We start from the raw sequence: 13,462 nt of genomic DNA on the forward strand, positions 1-13,462 counted from the left end.
AAACATGCAGACTACAGTCTGATATACTCACCTCTGAATGGTGAAAGAGCTAGCACTGCTGCTCCAGCCTTGGTGCTGGAGAAACTTCACTAAAACTCCTTTATAAGGCTGAACTTAAGCAGAGTGGCTTTACTGCTCCTTACAACCTGACTGGTAAAATTCATACATAATGCGCACCAGATTATCAGGCACACTGGATATAGACGTGTATAGGTTTCCCTTACAGTGCTGATAGTATGATATCAGTGAGCAGGTATTTACATTCTGTAGTTGTTAGAATGAGGATTTTAAGTGTGTCAATACTGCTAATCTACAGTTCTTTCCTTTCATGAACTGTTGAACTCCACAGTGAGGTCAAGAAGGCCTGACAATGCTGGACATGCTAACGTATCCATTACAGACACTGAACTCTATACTTTCATAGCAGACGCTCGACTTGACCCCGGAGACCATGCGGATGACCTTTGCAGAGACCCCAGCGGGAGCAGGTGTGGGTGCTCGTTCCCTGGGTACTGAGTTTTAGTGCTTTGGAGACATGAGAAGAGACATTACATTTATTCATCAACCTTTCACACAAGACTTCTCGAGCCAAACATTTAAAACTGTGAGCCAAACGACCTTCTGCTCACTGTTTATGACTGGTCTTCATACAGTGCCTCTGAGAGAGCCTTCCTATTCAAGACTTGACTCAGACTCAAACCCCAGAGACTCTGCAGTTGGGGACTCAAGACCCAACTCAGACTCAAGGCTCAAATCAAGCCTCCACACAGACTCTTATCCAGAGATTGAATACTTGACTAAGGGTGTTTTCACACTAGTTTTCACACCAGACTGGTTCATTTGCACCCTTGGTGCAGTTGGTTTCGGCCGATGGGAATACATTAAACATGCTCGTGTGTGGAAATAACAACCACACAGAGACCTGTGAGACATGTGAACTCATCAACTGATTCAAACCAGACAAACAAACTACAGGTGTGAAAACGTCGTTAAAATCTCACTCAAAGAATCAAGACATGAATGGATTCTAACCCAGAAAACTAAGAATTGACTCTGACCTAGAAAATTAAGACTCAACTCAAGACTCTTGCTGAAAGGATCAAGATTTGACTCAAAACAAATAAAGACTCAATATGGACCCTAATCCAGAAAATCAAGACTCAATTTGGACCCAACTCAGACCGTACCCCAGATTCTTGAGACTCTATTTGACCCAATGATGCAAGACTTTACCTGACACTTAACTCACATTTACGCCTCAGACACTTGAGACTCAGATTTGCACCCAAAGATTAAAACTTGACTCTCTTAGAGTCTAACCCAAAGAATTTAGACGTAAATTGGACTCTTACCCAGAGAATAGAATTGGACTCCAAGCCAAAAAACAGACTTGACTCGGATTCTAACCCAGAAAATCGAGACTGGTCTTAGTCAATCAAGTTTTGACTCATATGACTGGACTCATAAAGACTTGTATCCCAAACACTTGAGACTTGGCTCAGACTCTAGCCCAGACAATCAAGTTTTGACTCAAACCTAACTCAGATGCAGATCCCAGAAAATCCAATTTTGACTTACAACAAAAATATTTGATATAGACCACTTTTATCAGTTTAACAGTCACTGTTCTCTTTAATGCAGCTAAAATTATACATTTTATTTTGTCCAGTCCTTATAAACCAATTAAAATCAAGCAGGCTTTGTAAGTCAGCTTGTTCTAGTTCCTTCTTTCACTGTGTCTCATTCACCCAGGTTTGTTACACTGCCTGGAATGATCACCCCTTTGATTTGTTGCACACTATGGTGGCCTAGAGGTGTCAGGGGCTAAGAAAAGCAAAAGCGAGATACAAAGCTGTCATCAATAATGCCAGCAATGCTAAACATCTACAGCATGAACCTACTGACTTGAATGCCTGACAAAAGGAGACACACACACCAGAGGGAGGCTGTGGTCACTACTATCCGTCCCTCATACATCCCTGTTGACATAACCTCATTATATTAATAAAACAACACATGGACATGTATGGATATTTAGATACTATATGACACAACTGCAAGTGTCCCCGTCTGGTTTATACTGGTTTGGTGCCGGCTGACCAGCCTACCAGTGTTCAGAACCCAACAAACACTGGTTTATACTGGCACTGGTTGAATAGCATACAAACGTTCTAAAGAAACACTGGGATATTCCAGTTAATGCTGGGTGCAAATGTAGCTTGACCAACATATTTTACAGTGGTATAAAATAGATTCATAGCTTTACAGCTTTTGCTTTATAAATCATTGGTTGTTTGGATCAGCAATTTCAGGTAAATATATCATATAGCAGACAAACACAGTGATATATGAAAAGTGAAATTAAATTCATAGGATCCAGCACCGAGACTGAAGCAGTATTAGCGTTAGCCGCTAATCACACTAAGCCCTGGCTCCTTCACCATTTAGAGGTGACTGATATCGCACAGTAGCCTGCTGCTAAGAAGGATTAGCCGCTAACCGTGCTAAGTGGTAGCTCTTTATTATTATTGGCCTGTAGCATGCTCCTAATCCTGGCTAGCACTGCTGGAGCAGCATTAGCATTAGCTGCTAACCACGCTATATCAGATTGTAGCCTGAGTGTTTACTGTGTTAAAACAAGCTACTTGGGACAAACCGCTAGCTAATGTCACCCTGGCTTACTGGAACATTCGGGGTTCCTCAGAGTAGCAGCATCAACTAGCACTAATTATGCCAATGCTACTGCCCCTAGCCTTAGTGGAAATCTGGAAATCTAAGCTTACTGTAAATAAACGGAAGCACTTTACTTACCCAAATAAACAGTTTTCAGAAGAGAAATCTGTGCAGATTAACATCCAGCACTTGTTTGACTTTGACTTTTTAAGAATTACAGTTTTGTTTACTTAGCTTAGCTTTACTTAACTTAGAGACCTGCTGAATTAAAAGGAAAACATGGCGAAACCCCTGTTCCTTTCTAGTGTCGCATAATGCGCCTTATAATCCAGTGCACCTTATAGTGCATGAAAGTTCGGTACTATTTTATAGACAAGAAATGCAGTTTCACTGTGTGGTGGGGGGGTAGGGGGTTTACTGAAGCCTGCTGGGCTTTGTGGCGAGTCTGGAGTAGTTTGGCTGAAACTGGACCTGGCCGGCGAATTGGAGAATGAAATAACCCTTCAGAGTCACACGGCCACACATAAATGGAACCCAGATCCTCCACCCCACCCCCAGAACCCCCTACGCCCCACCCCATCCCACCACCATTCCAGCAGACAGCATCTCAACGCATCCTCGGACTCCCTCGCAGAATCACACATAACTCCTGCCAAACAAACACGGCTCGAGTTTTACGAGCGAGAAAAGAAGAAGATTTCTGGGGATCAGGTTTACGGTCACTTGCTTACACACACACAAAGATTGTTTTAATACTGTGTGAGGACATGAGGTCATACTGACATACTGGACTCTATATGTCCAAATGTTTATGGACACCCCTTCTAATTAAGGAACAGAAATTGAAATGTTGGGACAGACGTACAACTACACCCTCAGAGATAGTCCAGTCCCTGTAGTTCTAAATGAATAAGACAGATATAAACCAGATATACCTACAGTATATGAACCTACTGACACACATGCAAAGCCCCCCCCCCCCCCCCAACATTAAGTAAATGTAGAGCAAAAACGTCTAGGATGAGTCAGGGTTGGGGAGTTGGGGCCAATCCCTTTATTTCTGCTGTAGCCTGAGAACATTTGAGTTTGAAATTGAAAGTTAAATATAAAACAATATGATACAAAAGATCAACATTTCAGCTTTTATTTCCAGGTATTTATATCTGGATCTAATACACTGACTTCTCTACCCAGAAAAAAAGTAATGGAGCACTGTTTCACAGGTGTGTCCGGATACATTTTTTTATTCAATCAAGAATAATTATTCAATCAAGAGCATCTAAACCAAGCTAATCTGCTGACATTTTTGCACCAGGAGTGTAAAGCATAAAGTTATCCAAAAGCAGTGTGTAAGACTGGTGGAGGAGAGAACATGATGCCAAGATGCATGAAAACTGTGGTTAAAAACCAGGGTTATTCCACCAAATATTGATTTCTAAAAATGTTTAACTTTATGAAAATGAACTTTCATTTTCAGTTTTCTTTCATTATTTGAGGTCTGAAAGATCTGCATCTTTTTTGTTTTTTCAGCCATTTCTCATTTTCTGCAAATAAATGCTCTAAATGACAATATTTTTATTTGGAATTTGGGAGAAATGTTGTCTGTAGTTTATAGAATAAAACAACAATGTTAATTTCACTCAAACGTAAACCTATAAACAGCAAAATAAGAGAAACTGATTCAGAATCTGAAGAGTCTGAAGAGAGCTGTATATATAGCATTTATTTATTTGATTGTTGATGATTATGGCTTACAGCCAATGAAAACCCAAAAATCTGTGTCTCAGAACATTATAATTTTATATAAGACCAATTTGTACTTTTTGCAGTGTGGGCAGTGTGCCAAGTCCTGCTGGAAAATGAAATCCGCATATCTGTAAAAGTTGTCCGCAGTGGGAAGCATTCATTGCTGTAAGATTTTCCAGGAAAACACTTGATATAACACAGTGGACCAACAGCAGCAGATGACATGGCTCTTTAACTTTTCAATGATATTCTAATTTAAATTCTGTTTAAATGTAAAGTCAAGCAAAGTTCATTTCTTTCCACTATTAGAAGTGACACTTTTAAACACCAGCTTTTGTTTCTCAATCTTATTACACATTTATGTATGTAAGAGTTACAATACTAATCTTATGTATTCCATTTATGTATGAATATTTCTGTATGTGCACAAACAGCAGCAAACAATCAAAAACATCTATAAGTCATTATTCATTTTTTTATTGTAGTATTATTTTAACCTGCTGAGTTTGAAAAAAATACGTACATGCGAAATGTACAAACAGAAATAATCTCATACTCATAAGTGTGCTCACTCTTGAAGTTCATCCAGCAAATAAAGTCTGTGGTCATGTTTGTTCCCTGTAAGAAAAAGCCTAAATCATTTTTATTCAGCTTTTTTTTTATCTATAGGCAACAATGGTGACTCTGCAGCAGCACCAAGTGATCAGGGTGAGTACTGCATGAACTCTGCCCTGAACCACTGTCACAAAGATATACAAAATGTCATTTTGTTCATGTCAGTTAATGTTTGCATGGCCCCAGTGTCCACCAGGGGTTGGATGCGCTGGAGGTGTGTGTGAGAGTGTGAGAGTTTTTTTAATGTAGAAACACTGGCACTTAAAATGTACATGTCAGATGTTCATCCACCGATGCTGAGCACTTGTGATGGATGTACTGGTCATATTTTTTGACAAAAGTTGGATACAAAAGAGAACAGATAAGACATGGAAATGAAGGTAGAGATGAGGTAGTAAAACAAATATATGTAACATCAGTAAGGGAGAAAGAAAAAAATAAGAAGAAACAAAGAAGAAGTAGAGAAAACATAAGAAAATTATTAGAATTTTTTTGTTTTGTTTGTTTTGACCTAGTGGCAGCTTGATCTGATCCTCCCTCATTTTCACACTTCCTCTTCCTCCCTACAGAGTGAATGTGGTCATGGTTTGGAGCACACCCGAATCTACATCTTCTCATAGGTGAGCTGGTGTCCGCAAGTTTTACACACTTTCCTATACTGGTCCTCTTCTTCATCCACCACTTCCTCTGGCCCGTAATCATGCTGGTGGACGCTGGTGTCCTTCTTGAACATGCTGCTCCTGACCGCTCGTCTCAGCTCTGAGACAGTGAGAGAGAAAGAGAGATTTTATAAGACACAGAGCAGAAAGAGCAACTGTAAAATAGTAGTTATTACTGTGTTATTACTGCACATGCTTCAGAGGCTGTACTAGCTAACTGGGCATTTGTGCACATATTTTAGGAGAACACTGGCTAAAATTCCAGCAAGGAGAATAGCATGAAAAACCCTGTAAGAACGCTATGACTGACAGTCCACCAATAGAAAAACACAATTTACAAAATAGAAGAACAGCATGGCTAACAGACCACCTTTAAAAATATAGGATGGATAACAGTCCACCAATAGGAGAGCAGCATATCTAATTGTCCACCAATATGAGAATAGGATGGCTAACAATCCACCAATAGGAGAGTAGCATGGCTAACATTCTACCAATAGGAGTGTAGTATAACTAACAATTCCCAAATACAAGAATAGCACAGCCAACAGTCCACCAATAGGAGAACAGTATAGCTAATTGTCCACCAATATGACAAGAGGATGGCTAACAGTCCACCAATAGAAGAATAGGATGGGTAACAATCCACGGATAGGAGAGTAGCATGGCTAACATTCTACCAATAGGAGAGTAGTATAACTAACAATTAACAAATACAAGAGTCACATAGCTAACAGTCCACCAATAGGAGAACAGTATAGCTAACATTCCACCGATAGTACGATAATACAATAACAGCAAGGCTAACAATCAATCCACCTATAGGAAAATAGTATAGCTAATTGTCCACAAATATGGGAATTGCATGGCTAACAGTTCACCTTTAAAAGTATAGGATGGTTAACAGTCCACCAATAGGAGAATAGTATAGCTAAATGTCCACCAATAGGATGTGTGTGTATTTTTACCTTTCACTTTTTTATTGAAGCGTTTCTGTTTCTGCACCTCCCTGTTCTCCTCTCGGCTCTCACGAGCCTCCTCTAGCGCCTCCTCACTGCCCCAAACATCCAGAGAGCGTTTCACCACCTTGGTAATGAGACACGCACAAACACACACGCATATACAGGAATTATCATCACATTTTTTAGCTGCAAAAAGGTAAACAGACAATCATTGCATGTCCTGCGATGTGACTGTGTTGCACATATGTATGTTTTAATCACAATGCTGAAACAATATATTGTGCAATATATATTTACCTGTGTTTTCAGGTAGAGCTTCATGTCCCCCCAGCGGGGGTTGTGGGGGTTCTTCTTCAGGACGAAGCGCAGTGGTGGTTCTCTCAGGTCCAGATCACAGTCCTTCAATAAATACTGGTGCTTCGCCTCCGTCCGAGAAATCAGCCGATGCTTTACGTCATTATCCCTGTAATCACACACACACACAAACATTTAACAGTTATCTATAATATACATATATATTTATTTTTTTCTACCCATTAATGTTGGATGAACTGCTATACCGGAGGGGTAATTAAAACTGGTATGCATTTTTCACATACCACTAGAGGCGCTGCGAAGCAGATACAGCTCGCTAGCTAACACTAGCCAGTTAACATAAAAGCTAATACATCAGAGTAATGGTAGCTCAGCTCTGTGGAGTCAAACGCTCCATCCTGCCTGGAGAAAAATGAAAACAGCACTTTATCTGAGGAGCTCCTGCTGCTGTTCCTCACTGTATGTTTGTATCCAACTAAAATAGAAAAACAACAGCAAACAGCAATTAATCATTTAGAAAACAGAAGAATGGAATTACGCAACTGATCCACAGCTCAGAGAAAAATTCTTATGAAACTATTTAAAATATTTAGTTTTGTAAAGTAAGCAGTGTTAAAGTTCTTGCATATCTCATTTTGAGGTCTATTGTTTTACATTATTCAGCTGTTTTTTTGATAATAAAATCTGATTTTTTACTTTTTATATTGTGTAATTTTGAGGGACACAGTAAACCCAATAGTAATCAAAGCCTTAATTGAAAGCCTTAATGTTTGATATTATATTATATGTACTTCTAACGTTAGTCGCATAAGTCACAAACCTCTATAAACGAGAAAAAATGAAATAAAATAATAAAAATACAAAAATACAGTGATATACATTTTTTGTCATACTGCCCATCACTAACACCTATCCATCCACATATTCATTAATTCAACCTTTTAGACCTATAAACCAATACTTATTAATCTGCCGACTCAATAACTGCATAGCCCCACACCTGTTTTAGAGCTGCAAAGGGGGACCGACTCCACACTGATGCTTAGAGGTTTAGAATGGGATGTCATAAAAGCACCCATAGGTGGAGTGTGCAGGTGCTCATATAGTGTATATTTCCATTTATATTTTTAAAATTGTTTGCTTGAGTTTGGCCAAATGGAACAGCTTACTCACACACACACACACACACACACACAGACACACACCCAACCACAGATACATCACAAACAAACATCTGCCAAGTGACAGACACCGCACATTATACACCCACATACACACACACAGTGCAGCTGCACAAACCAGCTCACTGAGAGGGAAAGAAACAACTCCATCAGAGCATAAACCACCAACTGACACAGAAAACACACTCTGCATTTGTCACACACACACACACACATACCTGCATTTGTCACACACAGAAAGATCAAAACTGTTGCTGAGATATGAATCCATAAACGGCCTGGAACATTCCTCACACATCAGATAGTCTGGTTCCATAACTGGGGCTAAAAACATACGCAAACACACACACAAACATTAGCGAACAGTTGATAGAAACTACATTAACTAAATCATTAAGTATAATCAAAAAAGGGATTATGTAACTCACCTGGCTTATGTACTACTTTTATCGTCCTCTGTTCTTCATCATCCTCCTCATCCTCAATGAAGAATCCTGCGCCAGAATCTATGGTTTTGGACACTTTTGCAGCAGTTGACCCTGAGAAACACACATATACTCAACTGCACTATATTTAATACACTGAGCTGCACTGCCTAGTACTGTACTGTATTGTACTTTAGAGCTTAGATCAAGCCCAAAAATTCCAGCCTGACCCGGCCCGAGCCCATGCACTTTCTCCCCGACCCGAACCATCCAATAAGCTGTCATTATGAGCCAGAGCCCGATTTAAACATTTTTTTAATAATAAAAGGGTTGGAGCTTTGTAGAAACATTTCCGGGGTGTTTGAATGAGAAAAATCTGTTTAGGACCATGTTAATTAACATAAAAACGCTTTTATTGAGGTCATTTCTGCCTATGCAGCGCCCTCTCACGTTCAACTCTGCTACGGGCAAGGACCATGGGTCTATGTACTTTGGTACTGAAGAGTAACTGTTTATTATACTTTGGGTTGATTGACAAATATCTTTCAGTTATGATTACTTATTTTAGTGACATAATCATTGTGTGAAACCTTGTATTCAATATGCATAACCAATACTCACTCACATTGTATCTGATCATTTTTATTACTCACAGTGGATTTTACACGCATTTATATAAAAGATTAACCAATAATCACAATATATTCTTTATCAGGCATGTGACTAACACAGACTCTATTATATGACAAATTAACCCACATGATACATTTACTAACACATTAAACATATAACATATGAGATGTAGCTCAGGCTTGAAGAATTTTGTTGACTGCATGACCCTAACTAACGGTCATCAATTCGACTGGTACGGGGCTAAAATTGCTACAAAAAAGGCTATTAGATCAAAGCAGCCTTTTGGTGAGTGAGTGCCTCCCTAAAAAACCTCTGCTTCAAAGCGGGGGGTGACGCACACACACAGATAGTGCCAGGATGGAAGAACACAGTCAAGGTCAAACACTAGTGGCCCAGTCAGACACGTGAAACTTCAGTACTAACACGTGCATGCTAACATGAGATGATTTTAACAACGCCTCATCAACAGGCTTACGTCATCTTTGGGTATAAACAAGGAGTCAGATTAGAGGGGTCAGAACTTATGCTGGGACGGCTGTTAGACGGTCTTTCATGTGTGGGTTCTCCTGAATATTCAGTACTTTGTAATAAATACTTGGTTTGCTTTCAGCTTCACTCCACCTGTCTGACTCTCTCTATCAAACGAACACGCAGGGGAGTTGTACCCCGGTCGAGAGGTGGGTGTTGACCCACCTTTCATTTTCTTTTTTACAACAGTACACAGACACATCACAATATGCAGGTCAGTCAATCAATAATACCGCCTCCGCCCCTGCTGACGTTCAACCATCTGCGTCTCACCACTATCAGAGAAACACTGCTTCTGCTGCAGCTTAGCAAATCAGCTCTCCCTCCAGCCCCGCCCCTAAACCCATACATCAGGGTGAGGGTGGAGTCAGCTAAAATCAGGGGGTTTTGTGCCGCTTTATTTGTGTAAATACAGAAATACAGAACAGAGTTTCTCTAGAGCTGCTGACAGGGGAGTTGTGTCTGGCTGCAAAACAGACATTGAATTAAAGCTAAAGTCCCATCCAGACAGGATAAGTTTCTTAGAGGGATGGCTGTGAAAAATATTTTACACTTCTACTGAGTGATAAAACTCTTGCTTCCGGACTGCAATTTTAAAAAACAGGAGGACCAGTGAGTTTTTTGGCTTTCTCGGTCATATGAGGACCACAGAGTTCAGTAAAGTAGATAATTCAGCCTGTAATTTTCTCAGAGGACGTCTGAGATAAACACGTACATGTTCGTTCCGGACGGGAATAAAATCACAGAGGACCCCCCCATAAAAGAGACAAATAGAGAAACTAATACCGTCCAGATAGGGCTTCTTTTTTTAAAGGAAAATTAGGTGTTTAACAGCCCTTATACACCATAAAGAAAACTCCCCTGGTAAACGATAGTGAGCAGGTAAAGGCTCCCCATATGAATCGACTCAGCGGTTACCGGTTACTCACCGTCTCCAGCAGCGGGCGCTGCGCGGGCGAGGCGCGCCTGTCGGAGCAGCAGCGCCCGCTGGCGGTTCCTCTCGATCCGGGCGAGAACAGCCGGGGGCAGAGGCTCAGTGCGGGGCTTCTCCTCAGGCTCAGCTGCTCCACCGGACCCGGAGGAATCCATTAAAACTAAATATTATCCTTTAACAGAGTTCAGAGCAGGAGCAGCACCACCAGAACTACAGACACACTCACTCACTCAGCCCACAGAACCGACACCGGGGAGAGGACACGTGTACAGACTCGATCCGGTTAAACTCTTCCGGATCTGATCTGAATCTGAGATAAAAACTAAAGACGCTTCTCACATTAATCCATTCACCCTGACTAACTTAACGTTAACTGTCTTTGTTTATGTCCTGCTTATTCTTCTTCTCCAGCGCACCGAGTCCTCTACAGACATAGAGCACCATCTGCTGGAGACCGGCGTGTTCTGCTACCCTGTCAACCAGTTCTACCCTGTATATTTAAAGGTAAAAATATTATTAGAAATGTTAGAAAATGCTACGAGGCAGAAAAGTTTTGGAAGTATATTCGGAAAGGCTAAATTACTGTATCAGATAAAGTTATGGTCATATATGTGATTTACGTAAGTGAAAACGTATTTATTATTATTTTTTATTTTCCTTTTTTTAATGGCCATTTACAGGTTTGTAACATTCAAAGAGGTAGGTCAATGCACCCAAGAAAAACCTAATAATCATAAAAACAAATGAAAACATAAAAATGTGCGTTAAGAAGCACATATCGATGGGAGGCACAACTCGACAGAACACCGGCGGTCCCATATAGTCCCATAACAGAGGAGCAGATCCGTTAAAAATATATAATAATAAACTAAAATAATAATAATAAATGAATTAAAGCGAAAATTAGGATAGAAAAAACAATGAGTATTAAAAAACTAATGAATTGTTTAATTAATTGAAAATAGCAAACAGTACAGAAATTAATCTATAAAAATGTATAGAATACAGTGTATAAAAATCATAGACTGTAAGCACTTTTTTATTAGATATTTTTATTTACACATCGAATTTATTATTTTATTCATGATGTTGTGTCCCACATTAATTGGTTAATTAATTTGTTTCGTTATTTGTGTTTTTATAACGTTACTAATTTCTTTTTTTCTTTCTTAATTTACGTTTTTATTAATTATGTTTTAGTAATACGTTATGGTCCTCCATACAGCGTGTGCAGCTTACACAGCAAATGTAAGAGTGCAATAAAAAAAATGTAAAGGACTCTTTTGTCATTGTATATACACCTTATAACAAATAACGTCAAATTTATATCAAATGATGTTAAATATATCTCATATATCTGAAATATATTTGACGTTGTTTGTAATAAGTGTACATAAAGTGATTGTTCTGTTCTGTGAGGAAAAGCGACACCAAACACACGGTAATTCACCGGCAACGGGTTTTAATATTTTTTATGACGGTGTAAAATATATAACTGCTTGTTATATGGTTATATACTATATATTAAGTTTTTAAATGTAATTAGTTGTTTAGCTGGGTTTTATGTTTGCTTGTTTTGAGGAAACTGGGTTTTTATCGCGGTTTATTTAAACAAAAGTTATTTTCTATCAATTTTATAGAAACAGCAAAACATTAGCTGTAGAGCCTGAGTGTTTATTATGCTGTATTAGAGTCAGGCCTGTGTTAAACCCGCTGTACAAGAGAAACAGATATATAACTGTACTGTGTAACAGTGCGGTATGCTCTTCTATACATATACGGACGGTGGATCACATGGCCGGTTAGCTCAGTTGGTTAGAGCGTGGTGCTAATAACGCCAAGGTCGCGGGTTCGATCCCCGTACGGGCCAACAACATTTTTCTTTATTTCGCATATATTTCACCAAATATGTGTCTTTTCTGTCCCCAGGAAATTACGTGTATAAATGTGCACACAAAATAACTGTAAAATATATTTTATTATTGGGCATAGTGTCTTGTACATTTACCTAATTGCAAAAGTAAAATATGTAGTAAACTACTGAAAACACTGAAATAAATAGCATTCCTGTCCACACTCCCTAACTATAAACTTTACCATGAAATATAATTATTAAAATCAGTCAGAGATGTATTTTTTTTGCATTATGTGATTCCAAATCTCATCTATGCTTTAAAAATATTTTTTTCATAATAAATCCATAATATTTAAGTTAAAATACACATTTTAATTGTATCCCTAAGTTATCACTCAGTCTTGTTACCATAAAACATTAACGTTACCCCATATCTGAAACATTCTTCAAGTCACATCTACAACAGGAAGTGACATCAGCTGGTTCTTCTGAAGAACAAGGGAAAATTTGGTTTTTATTTTTAAAATACACATTTAGGGAAAATCACTAGAATGTGTTCAGTGTCCTCGTGCTATTAGCATAGCCGCTGTTTAGCTATTTTTCGTGTTTTAGAGTGCCAGTAACAGGGCTAAGTTTTAGTAACAGGAGCGAGTTCCAGTAACAGGAGTGATTTTTGGTCATAAATGTCGATTATTTGAACACTCAGCCATTTTTATAAATTAAAGACTTTCTTCAGAGAAAATCAAAGGAATTAGTGGACTTGCTTTTAAACTTGCTTTTTAAATGTCACATGAGTTTTGTAACCATCTTTGGTTTAAAAAGCTTGTAAAAAATTAAGTAAACCTGAGATTGTTCTGAATAGGTAAATATATGTGTTATTAGATTCAGAGCTGAAAACGGATGAAAAAAAGACAAATAGCACTCATTCGGTGGAAT

General features: G+C 38.9%; 1 protein-coding gene and 1 non-coding gene across 2 annotated transcripts; one reads left to right on the forward strand and one right to left on the reverse strand.

The window, feature by feature from the left end:
- Positions 1 to 4,874: 4,874 nt before the first annotated feature.
- xpa (xeroderma pigmentosum, complementation group A) lies at positions 4,875 to 11,092 on the reverse strand. The gene is made up of 6 exons (XM_049472457.1): positions 10,667 to 11,092; positions 8,580 to 8,690; positions 8,370 to 8,475; positions 6,953 to 7,118; positions 6,662 to 6,779; positions 4,875 to 5,793 (listed from the first exon to the last, which is right to left on the reverse strand). Exons 1-6 carry the CDS (start codon positions 10,824 to 10,826, stop codon positions 5,639 to 5,641), a joined length of 816 nt encoding a protein of 271 aa, XP_049328414.1. The 5' UTR covers positions 10,827 to 11,092; the 3' UTR covers positions 4,875 to 5,638.
- Positions 11,093 to 12,467: 1,375 nt separating this feature from the next.
- On the forward strand, positions 12,468 to 12,541 carry trnai-aau (transfer RNA isoleucine (anticodon AAU)). Its single transcript has one exon. It is a non-coding gene; the product is annotated as a tRNA-Ile (tRNA).
- The last annotated feature ends 921 nt before the right edge of the window (positions 12,542 to 13,462 follow it).

This window comes from Astyanax mexicanus, chromosome 25 (assembly GCF_023375975.1).
Source record: "Astyanax mexicanus isolate ESR-SI-001 chromosome 25, AstMex3_surface, whole genome shotgun sequence".
Taxonomy (NCBI): domain Eukaryota; kingdom Metazoa; phylum Chordata; class Actinopteri; order Characiformes; family Acestrorhamphidae; genus Astyanax; species Astyanax mexicanus.